Raw genomic sequence first — 25481 nt, 5'->3', positions numbered from 1 at the left:
CGGGACAGGAGCTGGATTTCCTGAAATTTGCCCGGACAGCAGGTGAAAAACAGGGACCGTCCGGGGAAATCCGGGACGCCTGGTCACCCTACACAAACAGCGCCGCCATGTGACCACTGTCATAAGTGCCGGTGCTTGCCATTAAGTTTGCCGAGCACTGGTAACCACCATCTCAAATTAAGCACTGTTGTAAAAGATACCTCATTAGAGGTTAAAGGTCAGACTTAAAACACGCAAGGTTATGGGAGTTCCGGCGAGATGCTGCTACATGCAGGGCGCTCGAAAAGGAGGGGGAGCTGCAGGCTGGGCCAGTGACCCCCCCCCCAACCCCTCCCCACCCCCGTCTCCCCGGCAGACCTTTTTTGACAGGTAATTGCTGCTACTGTAAACATTCCAAAGGATTATAATAACATAATTACAGCAGCTCTTAAGACGTCACTCACTGGCCTTTTAGGCTATATTAGTACAGCCTGGGGGAAACATATTTCAGTAAGACATTCTAGCTGCAGAATGACATGGCGGACGGGGGTGGGGGAGGGGGGGCGAGCCAGTCAAGAATAAGCCAAGTTTGTGTTTTTAATGATTTCCAAGACAGTGGTGGCTGTGCTCACAGGCCGAGTACTCTAAAATGTCACACAGCTCTGGGTGCTGTCTCCCACTTTGTCAGAAGACGAAATAATACAATTTCCCCCAAATTATATCTCGGTCGTGCCAGATCGGACAGTCTTCTTGTGAGGGCAGCACCCCTTTCTTTCTGGCATGTATGGGACAGTGTAGAGGTGCTTAGCTTCAAACTCATTTGAAGTGAAGGCGCGTTTAGAGTCTTATTTTTGGAAACGCGTTGTAATGTTTTAGGTCCGGCTTGACAGCGCAGCAGCCTGCATGACATAGTGTTACCAGTTCTTCTACATGTGGTGGCCTCTGGTTACTTCCAAAGGAGTATTTCCCCTTCCTCCTGCTACTAGTTATGTTATGTGTTGTTCGCCTACTATGGAGTGCTTGCATTGCAATGCACAAGAGATTATTTTACATCACAAAAGTACTCTGAGTCACACCATAGATGCACTGTATACAGAAAGCAGCCATTTTCGTTTTTTCAACACAGCAGGCTTTTTTAATGTTTTAGTCAACCCTCAAAATGCGAGCCAGGGCTATTGGTTTTGCCAGTGGTTGTTTAAATGTGCATTTATTCCTTGCCCCTTTCAAAATCCAGCCTAGGAATACTTTCAAAGGTTAGTCTACAATTTGCTCTTAGATATAAGGAATTTGTATTGCAATACGAAAGCATAGGGGCTAAAAATCGGTGTATTACTGCAACCATGTCTTCTTTTCTGTGTTACAGATGCTCTTTTTTAAGTCCCTCTGGGTTTGGCCATCCACCCCAGCCCATAGGAGAACATTCTTAGGTTTGGGATACAAACGTGCTCTGTTTCATCCTTCATACCACTGTGTTGATTCCTTTCTTATTTTCTTTTAATAAAAATTGTTTTGTAAGGTGATATATGATACAATTTCCTCACATCACTCGTGTTGCGTGCTTTGATCTGCTCAGCCGACACGTGTTTCGCTCTTTGTGTTTGTTGGTCCGGTTGCATTTGTGATCTCTGGTACTGTTTCAGATAGCTGTCATCCTAGCAAGTGTTTCTGTTTCTGTCTGAAAGTGGTCTCTATGCACTACAAGTCCAGAGGGTACAGATGCCCACACCCAGGGCTTTAAGTGGGATGAAAAAACAGGGGGGTCTCTCAAAGGGGCGAGGCCAATGTAATTAAGGGCGTGGCTTAAAACACGTAAGCTAAAAATCTGTGTTTATCATAGTGTGCCGTCCGACTTGTATTTTGCTGTTTCTGTCATTGCATTCTGATATATGATAAAAACAAGTAACATCATACCTACAACAAATTGTACAAGTTGTACAAGGGTTCTCCCCTGGACCTCTTTCCCCATAAACTATGGAAATCTTTAGGGCGTAATACCTTTCCATGGCTGAGGCGGATTTGCAATCAGTCTTTGGAGGAAGGTAAGGTCCCGAAATGCTGGAAACTGGCGGTGGTGTCCCCATTGATTAAAAAGCCTTCTTTGGACCCATTAGTACCGGCCAATTTTAGGCCCATCTCCCTCCTTCCATACCCGGTGAAGATTCTGGAGAAAGCAGTCAGTAGGACTCTGTCCTGCTTCTTTGAGGAGAATCTCTTAGTGGATAAAGACCAGGTTGGCTTCCGCCCGGGGCATGGGACTGAGTCCGCCTTGACTACAATGATGAATCTTTAGCCCACTCTGCCACCCCAGTTCAGACATGGCTATATGCAAATAAGTCTGACCCTGTGCCTCATGGGAACTGTCCAGCCCGAACTGCCAAGCCATGTGTTCCCCGGACCGGAAATAAGCATTCGGGCTGGACTGTTCCCATGAGGCACAGGGTCAGACTGATTTGCATATAGCCATGTCTGCACTGGGGTGGCAGAGTGGGCTGAAGAACGGTGATGGATTAAACCCAGATCTTTTGACTGGGTGTGAGTGTTTGATTGATTCAGATGCTCCGTCCATCACCACCCCCCTTTTGTACCGCTTTTGGCCGCTATAAGTGTGGCAGGGTAGGCTCAGACTTGAGTCCCTTGCTCACTTTGCCACTGGATTAAAGCAAGCCGGGCTGAAGACGGCTGGAATGCCAGAAACCGGTCCTCGGAAGCTTATTTCCGGTCCAGGGAAGACATGGCTTGGCAGTTCGGGCTGGACTGTTGCCATGAGGCACAGGGTCAGACTGATTTGCATATAGCCATGTCTGCACTGGGGTGGCAGAGTAGGCTAAAGAACGGTGATGGATTAAACCCAGATCTTTTGACTAGGTGTGAGTGTTTGATTGATTCAGATGCTCCGTCCATCACCACCCCCCTTTTGTACCGCTTTTGACTACAATGATGGACAACCTACGTATGCAGGCCGACAGCGGGAATGTTACTACTCTAGTACTTCTCTATATGTGGGCCGCATTCGATATGGTGAATCATCTCTTATTGGTGAAAGGCTGAGGAGGCTGGGAGTGAGAGGTCGTGCACTGAAATGGCTTCAGTCCTACTTGGAGGGTCGCCAGCAGGTAGTAACTCTTTCACCCTTCTCCTCCGCTAAATCCCCAGTTGTCCATGGGGTGCCACAGGGCTCTGCAATTAGCCCTATTCTATTTAATGTCTACTTGCAGCCCCTGTTCTCCATCCTAAAATCTTTTGGAGTCAGTTTAGTCAACTACGCTAACAATACGCAGCTGGCCTTTTCGCCGTGGTCAGATTGGCAGCGGCACGCCGAGCCCCACCCCCCTCTCGCACCTCGGCGGAATTTGCCATGCGACGAAGGGGTTAAAGCCCTGCCCACACCTCTGTTGTTCAGTCTATTTTCACATGTGCCCTCTTGTGATGGCAGCTTTAAATCTAGTCTTCTCTAGTTAGGTGTGTCCATATGCATCAAAATGCTTACATTGGATTTGTTTAGATTCAGAGGAACTGTTTCCGGAAGTAAAATACCAATGTCGATTTTTGAACCCTGCTTCTTCCTGACATGACGTCACACTGGGCAGGGTCTTGAAAAATTAAATAAGTGTTTTGCTCTATTGCTAACTCAGCCCCAAAGGCGGTCCCTGAATTTTGTGACTACAGGATATGTGGTGCTGCCTCCAGAAGGGTGGTCGGGCTTATAAGGCGGCCTAGGGGGCGCTGCATGCCCCTCAGCCAGCCGGTGTCTGTCATCCTGTTTGTAATTGTAATTGTAATTGTATTCATGAATCTAAATCTAAATCCAGTATTTGTAAAGCACAAACTACTCACCCCTAAGGGTCTCAAGGCGATGGGGACCGTCGGGGAGATTAACCCCTTCACCGTGGGGGTAATTCCCCCGCTGTGCTGGGGGGAGGGGCAGCGCGCACAGTGCCCCGGTGCCCGTGATGAGCTCAGCTCGTCACGAAGCACGGTGGCCGTGTGCTCATGACGAGCTGAGCTCGTCACGGCCACCCCCGTTTCCTCGGAACGCTTAGCACAGCGGGGGAATTATCCCCGCATGTGAGCGTTGCGGCCGTTGTGATGAGCTCAGCTCTTCATGAGCACACGGCCACCGTGCCTCATGACAAGCTGAGCTCGTCATGAGCACACATGAGGTTAAGTGAGCTATTCGTGCTGAGCTGAGCTGTTGCGGGGATCGAACTGTGAGCCCTGCACTTCTGAGTCAGCCGCTGCACCACACCTCTCCCTATTCATACTACCCATGACGAGGTTTGACGTCATTGGGAAGCTCTTCAGAGTGGAGGAGTGGTTAGTACCAAATGCTGCTCTTTCCAGCCCTCCATCTCAGAACCCTATAAAACAATGGTGATCTGGGATTTCTTAAAACTGGTCGAATGAGTACAAACTTCTTGCAATCCAAGTTAGCTACTGGTTTCAGCCTGAATGGGCTATTCAATATGGCTACCAGGGTAGCTGTGTTTGTTGGTGCAGCGTGATTGGTGGCCTTGCAATATAACTAAATCAAAAAACACCACATGTATGTTACCTGCACGTGTGTAGCACACATGGTGCCACTAGTGTGGCTTTGTAACATTTTCAGAAGTATGGAGAACTTTCAGGATGGCTATGGAGTCGCCAACACAAACCAAATGTCTCATTCAGCGTGTGATGACGTTTTACAGGTATTGTGTCATAATCCCGGTTAGGAGTCTGTGTTTTATTCATTGAATAGTGGGTGTAGGAAACAAATTGAAGGGCTTTGGCAAATACTTCGCTATCTTGAACATGGACGGGCAATAGAACTGCTAAGTAGGTGGAGATGTGGGCATATGTGTATCTTGGTTGTAAATCCACTTGTTTCCCATGACTCTTGACTACATGTTGTACTTAGGCAATGCTGGATGTGTGTTTGGAGTTCCATTGTGTGTCTGCCGTTGGATCTTAAGGGCTGATTACGACTTTGGAAGTACGGAAGCGGATCGCCAGATTAGGAGTTTTCTCCTGTTCTGGCAGACGGTCTTTCCGCATTCCCACGGCAGTGCCTTTGAAAAAGGCACCGCAATGGGAACGACAAAGCAAGTTCCTGCACAGCATGGGCTGTGAAGACCCCCCCCCATCAGACCCGGCAGCAAGAAAGCATCCTGGTTCACCGACGAACTCAAGAGCTCCAAGAAGAACTGCCGGGCCCTCGAGAAAGCCTGGCGCAGAAACCCGACTACAGACAACATGACCACCCTCAAGCACGCCACCCGAAAACACCACCAGCTGATCCACACCACCAAGAAAACCGCATTCAAGGAACGACTAGACAACAACGCCCACAACAGCAAGGAACTCTTCAACCTCGTCAAAGAGCTCTCGAACCCTAGTGCCGGAAACAACGACATCACCCCCTCGCAAGACCTCTGCAACTCGCTCGCCTCGTTCTTCCACAGCAAGATCGCAGATATACACAACAGTTTCAGCACACAGCCGACGCACCCTACGACCGTACCAATGCCCCCCATCACCACCCTCCGCCCCTGGACCCCGGTCAACACCGAAGACACCATCGTACGATGAACTCCATCCACTCCGGATCACCAACCGACCCCTGCCCTCACCACGTCTTCAACAAGGCCGACTCCGTCATCGCACCCCATCTCCGGGACATCATCAACGCCTCCTTCGACACCGCCACCTTCCCAGAGAGCAGGAAGCACGCCGAACTCAGCGCCCTACTGAAGAAACCATCAGCGGACCCCACCGACCTCAAAAACTACTGCCCCATCTCTCTCCTTCCTTTTCCTGCCAAGGTCATCGAGAAGACCGTCAACAGACAGCTGGCCGCCTTCCTCAAGACGAATGGATCCCTCGACCATTCGCAATCCGACTTCCGGGCCAACCACAGCACCGAGACCGCCCTCATCGCAGCCACCGATGACATCCGAGCCCTGCTCGACAACGGGGAAACAGTAGCCCTCATCCTCCTGGACCTCTCCGCAGAGTTCGACACGGTCTGCCACCGCACCCTAGTGCAGCGCCTTAACAACATCAGAATCTAGGAGAAGGCTCTGGAGTGGATCACCCCCTTCCTCGCCGGAAGAACACAGAGAGTCCGCCTCCCCCCGTTCAGATCCGAGGCCACCGAAGTCATCTGCGGCGTACCACAAGGATCATCGCTCAGCCCCACGCTTTTCAACATCTACATGAGCCCCCTCGCGGCCATCGCACGCCAACACAACCTCAACATCATCTCCTACGCCGACGACACCCAGCTGATCCTCTCCCTCACCAATGACCCCGCAACCGCCAGAACCAACCTACACGAAAGGATGAAAGACGTAGCCGAGTGGATGATGAACAGCCACCTGAAACTGAACTCAGATAAGACGGAAGTCCTCATCCTAGGATCATCACCCTCCGCCTGGGATGACTCCTGGTGACCCCCTGCCCTGGGCAGCGCACCCAAACCAACGGACCACGCACGCAACCTGGGCTTCATCCTGGACTCCTCCCTCTCAATGACCAGACAAGTCAACGCCGTCTCCTCGTCATACTTCAACATCCTACGCATGCTACGTAAGATCTTCCGGTGGATCCCCACCGAAACCAGGAAGACGGTCACCCAGGCCCTCGTCACCAGCCGACTGGACTACGGTAACTCCCTCTACGCCAGAACCACAGCCAAACTTCAGAAAAGACTCCAGCGCATTCAGAACGCCTCAGCACGGCTCATCCTGGACATCCCCCGACACAGCCACATCACCGGACACCTGAGAGACCTGCACTGGCTCCCCGTCAGCAAGAGAATCACGTTCCGACTCCTCACCCACGCACACAAAGCTCTCCACAACCAAGGCCCCAGATACCTCAACGACCGCCTGACCTTCTACACTCCCACCCGCCAGCTACGATCGACCAGGCACACCCTCGCCGCCGTTCCCCGCATCCAAAGAGCCACAACGGGAGGAAGATCCTTCTCCTACCTGGCTGCCAAGACATGGAACTCCCTCCCCATCCACCTCCGCCTGACCCAAGACCACCTCTCCTTCAGGAAGCAACTCAAGACCTGGCTGTTCGAGCAGTAGCGGACCTCCCTCCCCCAAGCACCTTGAGACCCTCCGGGTGAGTAGCGCGCTATACAAATGCTTTGATTGATTGATTGATTTAGGCAATGTTGTGCAGGCACTAGGCGTGCATGCACACAGGAGAGCACACCATGTGTCCCCCCATGCATGCATCCAGGGGTACAGGGTTCAGCAGTCCGATGGACTGCCAAACTCGTAATCCGGCCCTTACTGTGCGTCACATCACGGTGGGATGCTACATACCTTTTCTTTGATGGAAGTCTGCAAAGTGGTCTGCCTCGTGTGCTCTGGTGGTAGATTCTGTGTGTGGACACCATTTCCGTAGCATTCAATGTCACATGGTGGTAGCCACTTGCGTTTGTCACTTGCCTCCAGGTATCTACATAGCGCACACCTAGCGAGAAAGTAGCCTAGTGCAGTGTGGGTCGCACCAAACCAACATGGTCAGTCGGCCAAGTAATCCAAATGCCAACATGAGCCAAAGCTAGTCAACCTCTTAAAGTCGTGGATACTACTATACAAGATAAATTATGCCAGTTAAGCAAAACAATTGGAATAGCGTTAAGAGTTGCTGACCTGACTACAATCTCTCACAAGGTTTGGTAGATTGGCACCACCTCAGTGAGACTGCAAATTGAAGAGCAGCATTGTTGGCCAGTGCAGAATCTAATGATGCTTTTTAAGATCAGATTCTTCCACATCCTCTGAGGCTGGAAGAGGCCACTTCTGAGCAGCAGCTCGTGGCTCAGTCCCTTTACTGCTACGAACCAACCAGGGGTAGTAATGACAGTGTCAGGGGCTCCAAAGTCTAGCCAGGGATAGCAGCTGCCATCCATCCATGCACTGAACACCCATCTACAAGGTGAGGATGGAAATCTTCAGATCTGGGCATTTCTAGACACCATGCTCCTGCGTCTACCACTTTGCTGCATTTGGTGGGTCAGGAATAGGCGGTAGCCATTTTCCTTAGCTGGCTACTGGGTCACAGAACTCTCTAGCGCTCCCTAACTTCACTCAGATGACAACCTAATCTATTACTGGAAACTCTTGGAAGCCAATCCATTCTAGATCCCCCGCTGAGGCCACTCCTACCTGGATGCGCTTGGCTACCTGCGGGTTTAATGGCTATGGAAATTCTCATTAACATTAACCAGTGGAAAGCCATGCCTTCTCCTGCAAGGAGATTCCATTCCTCTGCAAGAACAGGGGCATAAAAAGCTTCAGCCCATTCAGAAAACATGCTGATGCCCTGACAGAGTCCGGCAGCCCTGGCTGCATGCGCGACACCAAAGCGTGTCGCGTTGCAACCACTAGAATTCCGCACTCTCTTCCGGTCTGACCAGCGCGACCAGTCGCGCGGGTTCCGCAAAGATCAAGTGGAGGGACCATCATGCTTTGTGTTTGAGTGAGAGGAACATCTACTTACCCTGACCTCCAGTGTCCAGGTCAGGCAAGCAAACCCTACCCACCAGGTCCTTAAATGCTTGGCCACCAGATCAGTTTCGCCCTCATTTGGATACATTGCGAGCCCGTTCGACAGACTTTTGATTAAGCCGCCTGCCCCTTGCCGTAGGAACTAGATACACCTTTAATATTTCATGAGGACCTCAGAGGTCAACGCGCTGCAAGATTCATGCGGCGGCCGCTTCATTAGCCGAAGGGAACAATCAGGATATGATGCGATGGGATTTGATCTCGCGCCCAGGTCTCATTGTTTAATGTCATTTCTTTTTTCTTCTCTCTTTTTGATTACAGGGCTTCTTCCGCAGGAGCATTCAGAAGAACATGATTTACACGTGTCACCGGGATAAGAACTGTGTCATTAATAAAGTCACCAGGAACCGCTGCCAGTACTGCCGGCTGCAGAGATGCTTTGAAGTGGGCATGTCCAAAGAATGTAAGTTGGAGGCATATGGACTATTTTTATTCCTTATATTGGTATGATTTACAGCACTTTTTCCTCCACAAGCTCCAATGAGTGCAAACATACGCCTCAGTGTTCAGGCTCCGCCCCCGACCCACCCACCAACAAACTTCCAGAAATAGTGATATTGACGTCACCGCCATGGGCATTATTACCACTATTGCCACCCAGCAGTCAGGCCACACTGCTTGCTTGGGCCCTTCCCTCTGCTGAATGTGGCAGGTAGGGTTGTCTCATTGGAAGCGCGTGACTTCATCAGGTGCATGTTTGAGCTCCTACCTCTGAAGCCTCATCCCTCCCTCTGATAGCCAACACGAGGAAGTGTTGCGGAAATGAGCCACTTGATGTAAGCACATAAGCCCCTCCTTGCATGATCTGTGCTGTTGATGTCATGTCAAATGTAACGGGGTCATATATACCGTGCAGTGCTTTGTAGTGCACCGTGGAGTCCATACCTGTTGTCACAGAGCCTCATTCAGTGCAAGCCCGATTTGGTCCACAGCTTTTTACTCCTAAATGTCTCATTTCTCTCCTTTCATTATTTATTGGATAAAGCCGCCTTTGCAATATTTTATAAGGGCATTACAAGTCACTACGGAGTTCCATTGACCTTTTAGAGGCACGCGTCCAAAGGTCATGTTATATCCTGTAAAGTGTAGTAGAGGGTATTTTATTCTTTATAATACATGGTCATATCAGCTCCCATCCAGGGGCGTAGCTTGGTCAGTAAGATTGGGGGGTGGGGGTGTGAGCTTCAGATTTCCCAACAATCACGTGGGTTAAAATACCTTATACGAGGAGCAAAGCAGGAGGGGGTGGGGGGCTTAAGGAGCAGTGGGAAGGGAGAGGAGTGTGAATTGTGAGCGGTACTTATAACGCAATATTTTGTAAAATTGCCATTTTCATGACCTTTAAAATAGAGACCAGAGGGAGTGTGTGTGTGTGTTTTTGTCTGAATATGTGGGTAAAAATCCCAAGTGAAACCCGCCAAACACCTCACCATATCCAATTTAAAGCACCTGTACCCAAATATTTACTACAGAATACATTTATTAGGGGGTTGTAACACTCCAAACACCCCTCCCCTGAAGCTAGGCCCCTGCTCCCATTTCCCAAACCCTTTTAAATCCACAGTCTCTTGGCCTTTCTTATGGAAGCGATATAGATATGTTGGATACATGCTGAATCTGTACTATGAAAAAAAACATGCTGGTAATTTGAAACAAAAGCATATTTTAAGCAGTTGTACGCAAGTCAATTCTAAAAACCCACGGTAGTCTACAATGTGCAATAATTCTGCTCCGTGGCTTGCCTTTCATACTGTCTACTGACTGCCAACCCGCAAAGGGAAGCCTCAACTCAATTGTAATAACATATTACAGTAGAGAAGGAATGTCATTTTCCTATTACAAGTGATTAGTACATTGGCTGTAATAAGAAAATCAGAGACAGGTTTATGCAAATTTTTATAAATTATTATTATTTGAAGGAGTGCTTGCCTGCTTTCAACATTTGCATTTTAAGACTTTGCGTGATCTTCAGTTCTAACCATAACAATTGCTTGATAAGGTTTTTCCATTAAGGCGCGAGTATTCAAGCTCATCTTCCAGATATCAACGGCTGTTAGTATTTTCTGCACCCTGACATTGTTTCCAAGATTAGTTACAACTGGAGAAAGTTTTTTATGTAGTGGTCCTGTTTTTTTATGTGTGGATTTATATATGGTTTCTTCAGCTCTCTCCCAGCAGGGCCTGCGAGCCCTCCGCCTTTTTCCAGGTGAAGGACCCGAAGTACGTAAAGACGGTGATTGCTCAGTCTCACACATTATAGTCAAGTGGAAAGTTGGGATTAGCCATTTTGTTCCTTGGCTCTATAACCAACAACATACCTACTACATACAAACCAGCATGTCTCATTTAGCTGGGAGATAGCCAATCTTTACGCGAAACATCGCTTTATTATTTAGCATTCTGCTGCTTAGAAAACCCTTAAGATCAGTACAAATCAATGGGAAAAAAAAATTCCCCATTTTTTTTCTAAATCTCTGGCTTTACTGTTCTCAAATAATTGCATGTAGGTCAGTAGATCACATCTCTGCATTATAAAGTTCTGATGTACTGGACTGTCAACATGTGGTTACCAAAGGTGCAGAGATTTTCTCCCAAAGTCCACTGCTGTCACCTTCCCTACCCTTACTTCAGTGATCTGGTTTGCCCCAACATGAGACAGAAATGTCATTTGTATCATTTCTGAAGGAAACAATAAGTGCAGGGTCCCAAGGTTTTTGTTAGCGCCCTGTTGTTGCTGAATACTGGTGTTCCTGAATGCCAGGGCTGCATGCCGGTCCTTTTTATTACTTTTCTATGGTCTGGGTTGACAGCGCAGCTGTTGGCCGACAATTATGTGAGCATCACTGGAGGAAGGGCTTTGGCTCTCCCCACATGTAGGGAGCTAGGAGTACATGTTTTGATTGGCAGAAGTTGTGCGATTCCACAAAAAAGTGCTTGCCCTCCACATAGCTGTGATCATTTTGTTTACTTATCCAGGTACTTGAGCTTGAACTCTCAGGGGGTCACGTATGACATTGTAATGCAACGAAATAAAGTAATGTTATTTTCCTCCTGCTTCAGCACAGATGTGAGGAGGGCAGTCCTTAACCTACATGAATATCTATGTGTGGCGCAGCGGCCAGGTTGCCTGACTTCAGAGTTCACGGTTTGATCGCCAGCAGCAGGTTAGCCCAGCACCATGTGACTCTGGGAATTAGCTCGCTTAATCTTCCCGAGGGCTCCTAGCTCCGGAACACCACTTCGGAGGTAGCTGTGCGCTTTCAAAAAATAAATAAAGAAAGAAATTTTAAAAAAAACAAAAAAATCTAGGCCTGGCCTGACAGTGCAACTGTTTCCTGACCTTTTAACCTACACCAGCGTTATTCTACAGCTCTGTGCTTCCACACAAATACATATTTATTCCCATTACATTCGCTTGTTTCACATTACCATGCAACATACTTTTAACGCCAGACGTACTAGCTTTGCCAGTGCTTGTTGATTTGCTGATGTCACCCTTTGCCTCTGTTCTCGGCTTTCTCAGCCTCCTTCTTTCGCCCTCTCCTTTCTCCTTTTCTGCCACTTTGTCTCGTGCTCTGTGTAAGTCTGATGACAAAACATGAATTCCAGGAACACCCGCATCAAATTAGGCACTGGATGGCGGCCATTTTGTTCCTGGACATTCCTGCCAGGAAGCGCCAATGCCCAGTGCAGATTAAAACAACACGAGCAGACACGTATTAGCGTCTAATTCTATTCACAGGCCGCCAAAAACATTTAGGCCCTGCTTGCATAAAATCTGCATTTTGCCTGGACCAATGCGGCGGGCTGTAGGGAAAGGTTTGTGTTGAAATGATGAATCTGTGCTAAAGCGAGCAGGAAGGCCCGGCCTCGCCGCTTCCTCTGCCTCGCTTCTGTCCTTTATGTGAACTCTCGCTCGATGACATTTTTGTGATAACACCTCTGGTGTCGAAAGCAGAGCCGGGTGTTTTCTGAGTCCGTGAAAACACACACGTATATTTTCTTTTCCTCTCCATGTTTGTGTGCATGCTCGCGATATCTGTCGGCTGCGGGTCAAAGTCAGTTTAGGAGACATTTTCCCCTCCAAACTCCAGCTGGAAATCACCCCGACCCCTACAGCGCGGACCACGTGACCTGTTCCTGACCAACAATGGTGAATGAAAGCTGATGTGAGACAAGGAAAAAGGCAAAGTGTATTCACACCACTCGGACAGCGCAACAAACCGGCCTTAGGCACTTCTAGGCACTATCGGAATTTTGTTCTTTTTTTTCTGTAGCGTACAATGCCCTGCACAACCAAGGACCGGCCTACATCAACCACGCCTGATCTTCCACCAACCCTCCAGACACCTGCGCTCCGCCTCCCTACGCCTCGCTCACACCCTTTGCATACGGCGTAGCTACAGCGGAGGTCGGCCCTTCTCTTACCTTTTTTTTTTACGGAGTTTTATACAGCATGAGCTTGACCCGAATCGGGTATCAGAGCGCTTTACATAGCACCAGTTGTGTTACCTGAGAACACATTCAGTTTTGTTAGGCACAGGGAGATTAAGTGATTTGCCCAGAAACACAGGATGTTCGTCATCATTGCAGAGACTCGAACCCGGTTCTCCAGATTCGAGGTCAACCACTCTAGCCGTTAGGCCAACTTGCGGTCAGGGCCTGGAAGACAGACTTAAGACAGACATAAGACAGACTTAAGACAGACTTAAGACAAACTTAAGACAGACTTAAGATAAACTTAAGACAGACTTAAGACAAAATCCGAACTTAAGTCTGTCTTAAGTCTGTCCTAAGTCTGTTTTAAGTAAAACGTAAGACAAAATCCTAACTCTACTCCTACTAAATACCTTCTGTAAATACCAAAAGTAGTAAGTTTAGGATTTTGTCTTAAGTTAGTTCTGTGAATCGAGCCCCAAGTCTTGATCTTGTGCAAGCACCATCACTGCACAAAGGCACTAGGACTCTCATCATCATTGTGTTTAGGCTTCTGTAGTTCAAGCACCATCACTGCACGAAAACACTAGGACCCCCAGACTCATTTTGTCCAACCCACTAATCTTGTGCAAGCGCCATCACAAAATAGTGGTGCAGGGATGCTTGGGCTCATTGTACCTGCAAGCACCATCAGCGAACAACGACAGTGGGACCAGCAAGCTCATTGTGTCCAACATCTAATCTTGTGCAAGCACATTCACAATACAGTGACACGAGGACCGACAGTCTCTTTGTGTCCAACCCATCATCTGGCACAGGACCATTCATCAATGAACAAAGACACTAGGACCTGCAGGCTCCTTGTGTCCAACTCCTGATCTTGTGCAAGCAAAATACAGTGACACAGGACCCTCTGGCTCACTGTTCCTAAATCCGTGTTCTTGTGCAAGCCCTACCAGTGAACAGACATTAGGACCTGCACGCTCGTTGTGTCCACTGTGACACTGCTCTTGTGAATGCACTGTCACAATACAGTGACACAGGACTCTGTGGCTCATTGTGCCCAACCATTGATACGGGGCAGACACCATCCTTGAAGGATCCCCAGTCCCAACATGTCCAACCACTGATGTGGTGCAAGAACCCTTCCAGTAGAGTGGCACTTAGCCGCCAAGGCTCATTATGTGCAACCCGTGATCTGGTGCAAGCACCGCCAATGAACGAAAACACTATCACTTCAGGGCTGACTGTGCCCCAACTCCTGATCTGGTGCAAGCACGCCAATGAACGAAAACACTATCACTCCAGGGCTCACTGTGCCTCAACTCCTGATCTGGTGCAAGCACCGCCAATGAACGAAAACACTATCACTCCAGGGCTGACTGTGTCCCAACTCCTGATCTGGTGCAAGCACCGCCAATGAACGAAAACACTATCACTCCAGGGCTCACTGTGCCCCAACTCCTGATCTGGTGCAAGCACCGCCAATGAACGAAAACACTATCACTCCAGGGCTGACTGTGCCCCAACTCCTGATCTGGTGCAAGCACGCCAATGAACGAAAACACTATCACTCCAGGGCTCACTGTGCCTCAACTCCTGATCTGGTGCAAGCACCGCCAATGAACGAAAACACTATCACTCCAGGGCTGACTGTGCCCCAACTCCTGATCTGGTGCAAGCACCGCCAATGAACGAAAACACTATCACTCCAGGGCTCACTGTGCCCCAACTCCTGATCTGGTGCAAGCACCTCCAATGAACGAAAACACTATCACTCCAGGGCTCACTGTGCCCCAACTCCTGATCTGGTGCAAGCACCGCCAATGAACGAAAACACTATCACTCCAGGGCTCACTATGCCCCAACTCCTGATCTGGTGCAAGCACCGCCAATGAACGAAAACACTATCACTCCAGGGCTCACTATGCCCCAACTCCTGATCTGGTGCAAGCACCGCCAATGAACAAAGACACTAACACTCCAGGGCTGACTGTGCCCCAACTCCTGATCGGGTGCAAGCACCGCCAATGAACAAAGATATTAACATTCCAGGGCTCACTGTGCCCTAACGCCTGATCTGGTGCAAGCACCGCCAATGAGCGAAAACACTATCACTCCAGGGCTCACTGTGCCCCAACTCCTGATCTGGTGCAAGCACCGCCAATGAACGAAAACACTATCACTCCAGGGCTCACTGTGCCCCAACTCCTGATCTGGTGCAAGCACCACCAATGAACGAAAACACTATCACTCCAGGGCTCACTGTGCCCCAACTCCTGATCTGGTGCAAGCACCGCCAATGAACGAAAACACTATCACTCCAGGGCTCACTGTGCCCCAACTCTTGATCTGGTGCAAGCACCGCCATTGAACGAAAACACTATCACTCCATGGCTCACTATGCCCCAACTCCTGATCTGGTGCAAGCACTGCCAATGAACAAAGACACTAAAACTCCAGGGCTGACTGTGCCCCAACTCCTGATTGGGTGCAAGCACCGCCAATGAACAAAGACATTAACATTCCAGGGCTGACTGTGCCCCAACTCCTGATCTGGTGCAAGCACCGCCAATGAACGAAAACACTATCACTCCAGGGCTCACTGTGCCCCAACTCCTGATCTGGTGCAAGCACCGCCAATGAACGAAAACACTATCACTCCAGGGCTCACTGTGCCCCAACTCCTGATCTGGTGCAAGCACCACCAATGAACGAAAACACTATCACTCCAGGGCTCACTGTGCCCTAACTCCTGATCTGGTGCAAGCACCGCCAATGAACGAAAACACTATCACTCCAGGGCTCACTATGCCCTAACTCCTGATCTGGTGCAAGCACTGCCAATGAACAAAGACACTAACACTCCAGGGCTGACTGTGCCCCAACTCCTGATCTGGTGCAAGCACCGCCAATGAACGAAAACACTATCACTCCAGGGCTCACTATGCCCCAACTCCTGATCTGGTGCAAGCACCGCCAATGAACGAAAACACTATCACTCCAGGGCTCACTGTGCCCCAACTCCTGATCTGGTGCAAGCACCGCCAATGAACGAAAACACTATCACTCCAGGGCTCACTGTGCCCCAACTCCTGATCTGGTGCATGCACCGCCAATGAACGAAAACACTATCACTCCAGGGCTGACTGTGCCCCAACTCCTGATCTGGTGCAAGCACCGCCAATGAACAAAGACACTAACACTCCAGGGCTGACTGTGCCCCAACTCCTGATTGGGTGCAAGCACCGCCAATGAACGAAAACACTATCACTCCAGGGCTGACTGTGCCCCAACTCCTGATCTGGTGCAAGCACCATCACTAAGCAAAGATACAAAGACACCCAGGCGTATTGTGTCTGACACCTGATATGGTGAAAGCACCATCAATGAATGAACACACCAGGGCTCTCAGGCTCGCTGTGCCCCATTCCGTGAACCCAGATGCTAAGCCACACAGGCGTATTGTGTCGATCATCACATTTGGTGAAAGCACCATCAATGAGTGAAGACACAAAGACTCCAGGGCTCACTGTACCCCGTCCCCCGATCTGGTGCAAGCACCATCAATGAACGCAGATGCTAAGACACACAGGCGTATTGTGATAACCATCTCATTTGGCGAAAGCACCATCAATGAATGAAGACACCAGGGCTTTCAGGCTCATTGCGCCCAGTCCCTGAACTGCTGCCGGCGCCATTGCGGTGCAGCGACACTAGGATCCCCCGCCTCATTATGTCCAACCTGCTCTGGTGCAGAAGCCATCGCTACCCAAAGATACTAGGACCATCAGGACCATCGTGCTTCCACTGCTGTGGTGCAGGTCTCACTATACAGAGACACCAGGACCCCTGTGCTCACGATGTGCAACACCTGATCACTATTTAAAGACTCCAGATCCCCAAGATAAGCGTGTTTAATCCACTGCGGTGCAGGAACCGGCATTACATGAAGAGAAGAAGATCCCCCAGGCTTGTTATGTGCAACCCCTGACCTGGTGCAAGCAACATCACTATATAAAGAACCGCAGACCCCCAGGATCAGCGTGTCTAACTGACTACAGTGCAGGACAGGAGCCGACACTGTACAAAGACCCTTCGGACCCCCAGGTTCTGTGGATGCGAGGGCGTGGGACGCGATGAAGTTGGTGATGGCATTGGTAAACTGTGTGCGGGGGCCGGACGGCCTGTAGATGGGGCTCCCGTGGAGAATCGTTTTGGGGTGGGTCTGGATCTGTAAGTGGAGGTGATCCATGAGGTTCGTTGTGTGGTCCGGGGGGGTGGTCATGTGGAGGGTGCTTTTGTGAGCGATGGCGATGCCTCCTCCTGGGTGGGTGGGGCGGTCCTTACACAGGATCTTGTGTCTGTCGGGAATGGTGGTAGCGATGTCGGGTGCCGAGTTGGGGTTGGTCTGGATTCCATGAGGGAGGCGACATCAGGCAAATAGGTCCCATATTTCTATTGTGTGCTTGAGTAGGGAGCATACATTGAGAAGGATGCAGCTGAGTGGTTTGAGAGCGGTGATGTCCAGTAGTCTGGGAGATGTTGCTGGGTTACGGAGGTGGTGAAGGTGCGGCAGCTGTATAGACAGAAAAAAGGGCCTTGGGGGTTGGTCGACATCGAGAGCTGGCAGTTGTTGCGTCAGGGGTTGAGATCGTGGAGGGTGGTGGAGTTGTATCGGAGGTGGGTCTGGGGACCAGGGTCCCTGGCGTTGGTTGCGGTCGGGTCACGGACAGGCGTAGACATGCTTGCCTTTGGCGAGACAGCAGTTCAACCACTCTGCGGGTGCCATTGAGTAGGGATCGGGGCGAGGGCGGGTCAGCTGGGAGGGGGAGGGGCTACGTGGGCAGCAGCAGCGGGGATAACTAAAGAAAGAGCAAGAAGAGGTAAAGAGTGAAGAACAAAGGAGAGAGCAGCGGGAAAGAGTGAAAAATGAAGAAGAGAGCAGAGGGAAAGTGTGAAAAACAAAGGAGAGAGCTGAGAGAAAGAGTGAAAAATTAAGGAAAGAACAAATGGGCACAAAGAAGAGGCAAGAGGGGCAGAGACCGAGCAGCAGAAGAGCAGACTGCTCTCCCACTGGACCACCAGGGATGAGGCGCAGGCAGGAGCCTGTGGGCGGAGCAGGGGCTTGAACACCGTGCAACAGAGCTCAGGTGGCTCAGGTGGCTACACTTCGTGGTGGAGCTGCGTGGGGGAGAGCAGTCACACTGACCATGTCAGTGGATTTGATGTGTGCCCTCAGGTCAGCTGAACCAAAGGGGATGATGGGCGGAGTGTTGAACAATGGAAGCACTCACCCCCAGTCAACAGATCTGGGTTTAATCCATCATCATTCTTTAGCTCACTCCACCACCCCAGTTCAGACATGCCCATACGCAAATCAGTCTGACCCTGACCCTCAGGGGACAGTCCAGCCAGTACTGCCAAGCCATCCCTGGACCGGAAACAAGCATCCTGGGACCGGTTTCGGGTTCATAACCTTCATCAGCCAGGCTAGCTTGAATCCAGTGGCCAAGTGAGCAAGGGACCCACGTCTGGGCATACCCTGCCAACTTAGGGCGAACAAAGCAAAACCAAAGGGGATGATTGTCTGAACTGGGGTGTCGGAGTAAGCTAATGATTGATGATGGATTAAACCCAGACCAGTTGACTGGGGGTGAGTGCTTGCAATGTTCAACACTTCGACCATCATCCCCTTTGGTTTTGCTCAGGTCAGCTGAGCAGCACATTCATGCTGCTCTCAGACTAGCAGTAAAACACCAACAGCAGCACATTCACACCTCTCGCAGACTAGCAGTAAATTACCACCAGCAGCACATTCACACCTCTCGCAGACTAGCAGTAAAACACCACCAGCAGCACATTCACACCTCTTGCAGACTAGCAGTAAATTACCACCAGCAGCACATTCACACCTCTCGCAGACTAGCAGTAAATTACCACCAGCAGCACATTCACACCTCTCGCAGACTAGCAGTAAATTACCACCAGCAGCACATTCACACCTCTCGCAGACTAGCAGTAAATTACCACCAGCAGCACATTCACACCTCTCGCAGACTAGCAGTAAATTACCACCAGCAGCACATTCACACCTCTCGCAGACTAGCAGTAAATTACCACCAGCAGCACATTCACACCTCTCGCAGACTAGCAGTAAATTACCACCAGCAGCACATTCACACCTCTCGCAGACTAGCAGTAAAACACCACCAGCAGCACATTCACACCTCTTGCAGACTAGCAGTAAATTACCACCAGCAGCACATTCACACCTCTCGCAGACTAGCAGTAAATTACCACCAGCAGCACATTCTCACCTCTTGCAGACTAGCAGTAAAACACCACCAGCAGCACATTCACACCTCTCGCAGACTAGCAGTAAAACACCACCAGCAGCACATTCACACCTCTCGCAGACTAGCAGTAAAACACCACCAGCAGCACATGCTACTAACAGCACTGTTATACCCCTCGCAAGATAGCAGTTACACACCACCAGAAGCCTTCTCACACCCCTCGCAAGCTAGCAGCAAAGCTAACTAACAGTGCCTCGTCTTTGATTCATGAGTTTATGTCTTCGGCATTGCGGATGGGCATGTGGATGAAGAGAAAAATGAGCTAGGGATTGGATGACTAGATGATTGAGTTGAAGGATAAATGACTCAGGGCAAGGATGTTGAGTGATTGAATGCATGGATGGATGGACGGCTCGCTGCACAGCTTTCTCAAATAATTAAAAACTTGGGGAAGATTTACAATAACTGGCGCATCCCTGCATATCAGCAGGGATGCGCCAGTTATTGTGCGTCACGGCAGACACCTCTTGCGCCACCATGGATACGCCGCATTTATAAAGCGGTGCACCGTGGCGCAAGAATCGACAGATGCGTGACGCATCTGATGCCGGAAAGTTGGAGCAGTGCTGGAGTTGTGTTACAAGCGCAACGCAACTCCAGCACTGCTGGGGGGCCCCTATACCTAACATGCTGCGTCAATCCTTATGCCTGCTTCAGGCAGGCGCTGGGTTTTGACGCAGCATGGCCGTAAAAGTGACTGAGTGAAATCTTGTAGATTTCACTCAGCCACTTTAGCGAGGCTTTCCTGCGCCGGAACGCCCCCCCTGCTCTGAAAACACCCACATGTGGCGCAGGGCTTTACAATGTGACGCATCTCCCTAGATGCGTCACGTTGTACATACCCCACAGCATGGCGCTGGCTTTGCGCCGACGCTGCTTCACAAAAGTGATGCAACGGCGGTGCAAATGTGGCGTACGGGACTTGTAAATCTGCTTCTTGGCTCCTTTTGACAATTTAGAATTTCTTTTTTCTCTGTTGGTCTCTGATAGTTGGTGTATTGCCCCCTTCACCTGGAAGCCCATTTTCTGGATATTAGAGCGCTCTATAAATTCATACTGCATCACAATACATGAATAAAAGCATCCAGGCACCTTCAGCTATAAACCAGGCCGTTGCCAATGCTCGTTTTTCACTTGTTTGTTATGCAATCCCATTAGCAGTAGGAAGGGTACATTCTCCATCATACTCTACATATTACACCACTCCAGCAGCTCTTTCTTTACTGGGGGGCATCACCCCAGGGCTGGTGCCCACTCAGAAAGCCCCAGGACCCTGCTCTCCACATGGGGCAGCTCCTCCCTCTCTGAAGTTGTCTTCGTCCCCTTACTGTCCCCCCGGCTCCTCGCTGCCTCTGCCTGCCAGCTCCCATGTCTGACAACAGCCATAATTTACTCCTGCTCTGTGAAGATGCTTATGTAAGGACCATAATTGTATGCACCCGTCTAATGAGCTTCCCTCCAGCCCCACAGCCGCGGATTAATCGCCCATAGAGTTCGTGGCAGGCCTTGTTCGCTTCTCCAAAGCACTTTCCGCCAGCAATTAATAAACTGGTATTGGAAACTATTATCAGAGGGGAATATTTCATGTTCCCTCTGAGCAGACAAAGCGTTTCCCGCTCCCTTTCATCCTCTTCCCTAAGTACATTATTCCCTAATTTGTGGCTGTGATTTCTGAACCGAGCTGGGAGGCATTTCTGCTAACGAGTGGGGCTGCCCCAGGCGGAGGCCTTGGCCTCTTAAATGTTTTCATTGCATTGTTTCCCAAACTATGGAAATCAAAAATGTTATTTTATTGCCTTAACTTGTGGGGCTGAAAAGCCATGCCTGTGCAGGTAGCTTCTAATTGCAGGAACCAATCAGAAGCGTGCAGGGCTGAATTTGTAAAAAAAAAAAAATGTATGTGCCAGGGACAATTGCATTTCTTAGGACTATTTGCAAAGAAACGAAGAGTACCCTGTAAGTCAGGAGACACTTGAGGTGAGCATAGCATTATAAGGAACACTGGTCTCTCCAGGAAGGGCATATAAACACAATAGTACACAGACCACAGAAAGCTCTGTGATGCTGTTCTCCTGAGTGGAGATGCAATGCATTTATTAAATATAAAACAATTGAAGGAACAAAGCAAAAACATATACAAAATTGCATGGGTAAAAGGTTGGAAGTCAGCAGATTTCCAGACCTCTGGCACTTAAGTGCGTGGTGGCTTTGTAAAGGAATACAGTTGTAAACAGCCACAATTGAACAAGCATCTTATGCGCCACAGAAAATCAAGTGAGTCAGTTCAGAGTCAAGATGTAAGGGTCGACGACATTTCTTAGGACAGCACTGAAGCTTGAGCCACTGCCCATGCTGCCCCGTGAAACGTCACTACCAGCACAACCACGATGCATCACACTCTCACAATTCCAACACTTCGCACAAACCAGACCCTCCAAAGCTGGCAGAATGGCATGGATGTGGTGGTATTATTCATTTTTAGCGCACACATTGTTGATATCCTAACCTCAAAAGTAGATAAACGGCGCCACCATAAGGTGGACTGTCATAAGTGCTGGTGTTGAGAATTAAGTGCCAGTGCTGAGTACCAGCAAACACCGGCTCAAGTTAAGCACTGGTAGCGGGCTCAAGTGCGACTGCTGCAGAGCAAAAGGTGGCAGATAGGACAAAGGCACCCAATGAAATAGTTCATGAGGCAGCAATCCCTAGCAGCTCCCCTTACAAGGAGAGTACTGGCAGTGATTAGTAACAAGTAAGGGTACAGTACGGCTGTATTCGAGGTGCAAGGTCTGCCATCCCTGCGCAAACTCCACTACCAATCGGTAACTGTGACCCTCAGATTGTGTGTGTACCAACTGTGTGATGGAGTGGACCACGTAAAAAAGGCCTCTGTGACCAAAAATAGTAAATGAGTGATTTCCAGCACAAACATATGGGTGTGCCCGGATATATGATGTTACAACGCATACTTTTACTCCGCATACCATTACAACGGGGTATTTACAACGCATACCGTTACAACGCATAGCGCTTTGGGGTGCTGGATAGTGGTAAGTATAATTTACTATTCTAACTCCAGTCCCCGTGGACCCTAGGGAAGGTGTTGGATAGTAAATTAAACTTACCTCTTATCCTAGAGCGCCCCCCAGCGCAATGCGTTGTAATGGTATGTGTTGTAATGCCTGCGTTGTAGTGGTAGTGCGGAGTAAAAAATGCGTTGTAACAGGTGCATACCGGTGTGCCCTGTCACCCGGCTAGCCTGCAGGAGGTCCACAGCCCTTTTCACCAAAATACCTGCTCAGGAAAGTTTAGGAAGACTGGAAGTTTTGCAAGCGGTGGGAACAGAAACCTCCATATGAGGAGCTATAATTCTCCTGTCTGCTTGGGTTTGGAATACACATAGAATCCATCTCAAGCCTTTGCATCCAGAACAAGAGAAGCCCACAAAACTATCCTGTGATCTTATTGTCTTATGCCCAAGAACTTGAAAGTAGCCAATGCCCAAACTGAATGGGCGCGCATGGACCAAGTAGAGGGCCCTTTCAGCCTCTGGCTGGAGTATCTTCGAGCCACATTCATTGCCCCCCTCAAGACCCACCCCGCGCCTGCCCCACTGTACAGAGGTCCAGCTACCAGGTGGTTACTTTGCTCCTTGGAGAGCTCACTCCCCCAGAGTGCAAGGTCTATTGAGTAATTCTGACTCATCCAGGCTTGGATTATGACTCTTTTTGGAGGGTTGAAGCTGTTCCTTTATCTGGAGGGCCACACTTGAACCGAGGAGCATGTAACCAGTGAGGCCAGCAGCAGAGACCAGTGACCAGTGTTGCTGAGATATCAGCATGTTTAGTTTTGGTGTAACTGACCCAGGGCCACAGTCAAGGGGGCCTAAAGGGGCCGTGCCCCTCTTATTTTGATGGTAGCCCCCCTACGTAGATCAGGAATCCTGTTTTTTCCTAGAAACAGGCCTGGGCTGGCTGATTTGTAACTCAGCATTATTCCTGGCATCAGGAAGGGATGCAGGCTAAGGCCAGCTCTCCTCGCCCTGCCCACAAGTTATCTAAAAATGCAACTAAAATGTTGTTTCATGCAGTTAAAATGTTGAAGCGGGTTTTGTGCTTTGTGATTATCACAACCGTCCACTGTAGCATTTTTTGTGAGTTCCTTCAGCTGGTTTGACTGCGCATGTCGAGCATGCGTGCTGGCGCTGAGAAAGTGAAAGCGTTGTGCACACCACTCGTGAGTGGGCCTAGGTAAAGAGCGCGTGCATACCGGCAAGTCTCAGTGGAGACGACGCAGGGTTCTACCAGGGCCAGATTGGTAAGGCGGGCACTCGGGCAATGGCTGACGGGATGGTAACGGAGTTCCAGCTGTGGGCTGCTTCTTTGAGCAAACAACACTTCGGAATTCTCTTGGGAAAGCCAAAAAGGTTCACAACTAATATGAGTATCTTATGACACCCGATGCTAAATGAGCTACAAGCACACAACACAATCCTTACATACAAAATGAAAAAAGCAGACCCTAATTAGCAATTATAATACACACAAAATGTAACAAAATATATATATATATTTTATTTAAAACAAGATTATCGTTCCACAAAGTCATAAATTATTCCAATTCACAACAATACTTTAAAAATCACAAAATCACATAAGTATGGATAATGAGAGAGAGAAAAAAAGTGCAAACCGTTAATCACATCATGTTTGAGTTGTTCCACATTGAATTCGTTCCTTTCATTTGTTCAAATGATCAATAATCATATAATCTATTGGGCATGAACATACTCACTTGGATACAACATTATATATAAATACACAGGTGTTGACGCGTTTCGGTGGTATTCCCTTGATAACAACCGCCTTCTTCAAGACAGTGATAATAGTCTCTCTTGTATTAAAGCATGGTTAAAAACCTAATGAATATAAAACATAAACATAAATATTAACTACCCTCTTGATAACAAGCTTTTCCATCTTTCTTAATAAACACAATACATTTAGTTAAAATAATTCTATCATTGACATTGATGACTAAAAGTAACTGTACATAATTGTCCATATGGTCCAGTTAAAAACACACATACACACTCACATCATCCATGGGCCTACTGGTCCCCATTACCTCCCCCCTAAATTGTATATAACTTATAAACTCAACAAATTACCCACCTCATAGATTATAGAGGTAGGTTACAATAGTTTCCTTAATGTTCAATACGTAGGGCTCCTTAACCCCTCCCATGCTGATGACGAGCTCAGCTCGTCATGAGCCACGGTGCTCATGTGCTCATGACGAGCTGAGCTCGTCAAGGCCGTTAGAACGCTCACACGCGGGGATAATTCCCCTGCTGTGCTGAGCGTTCTAAGGAAATGGGTGTGGCCGCAACGAGCTCAGCTCATCATGAGCACACGAGCACCGTGGTGAGCACACGAGCACCGTGGCTCATGACAAGCTGTGCGCGCCCTCCGCCCCCCTGCACAGCAGGGGAATAACCCCTGCAGTTAAAGGGTTAAGGCTCCAACGTGACGTGACAATCTATCCTAAGACAGAGAGATACATGGTGAACTAGAGACAAACAATATTAAAAGCCCTGTACATCTCCTCTGTAACCCACCCCCAATGGCCAAGCTACCTATTAAATGGTTAGAAGCTGAGCCTCAACAGTATTGTTTCTGATGGTCCAGCCTCACACCCCGCTTGATGATCTTCCCTTTCTGGTGTGCAAAAAAAGATATGTATATATATTTATATGTAAGATACATTCTAATGGCCATACTGCTAAGGTCCTATCTTCAAAAGGTATAGCATACACACTCACCATAAATTGCTTTCTGCAGGTGAATAAAGTTGCAGCTTTCCAATTGAGATTAAAATTAAAAGGGGGAAAGATATACCTATTCCTCCTAATTATTCCATATGTTGGATCCTCATTTCCGTCTCTATGCGGCGGGACCTAGAAAAATATAAGAAAATATATATGCCCCACAGATACATTAGAAGGCGTGCACCGCATCTTATGTTCTCCCTGCCTGATATCAGAATCCTTTCTTGAAAAGACATGACCTAAAACCACACCATTAATTACCATCTATAGGTGGGGGTGGATTTTAACTTTCATGCTTTGTGGAGG

The 25481-nt window shown here is 49.0% G+C and overlaps 1 protein-coding gene across 1 annotated transcript in view; it reads left to right on the top strand.

Annotated features, from left to right (window-relative positions):
* Nucleotides 1-25481, top strand: part of RARB (retinoic acid receptor beta) — a 336058-nt gene that overhangs the window by 145285 nt on the left and 165292 nt on the right. The window contains exon 3 of the mRNA XM_086942137.1: nt 8811-8952. Within this exon, the coding sequence (XP_086798263.1) occupies nt 8811-8952 (142 nt within the window). The remainder of the gene's footprint in view (nt 1-8810; nt 8953-25481) is intronic.

The sequence above is a fragment of the Lissotriton vulgaris genome, chromosome 10 (genome assembly GCF_964263255.1).
Source record: "Lissotriton vulgaris chromosome 10, aLisVul1.2, whole genome shotgun sequence".
Taxonomy (NCBI): Eukaryota; Metazoa; Chordata; class Amphibia; order Caudata; family Salamandridae; genus Lissotriton; species Lissotriton vulgaris.
The sequence above is the reverse complement of the archived record's forward strand: the minus strand, read 5'-3'. Positions and strand labels throughout refer to the sequence as shown.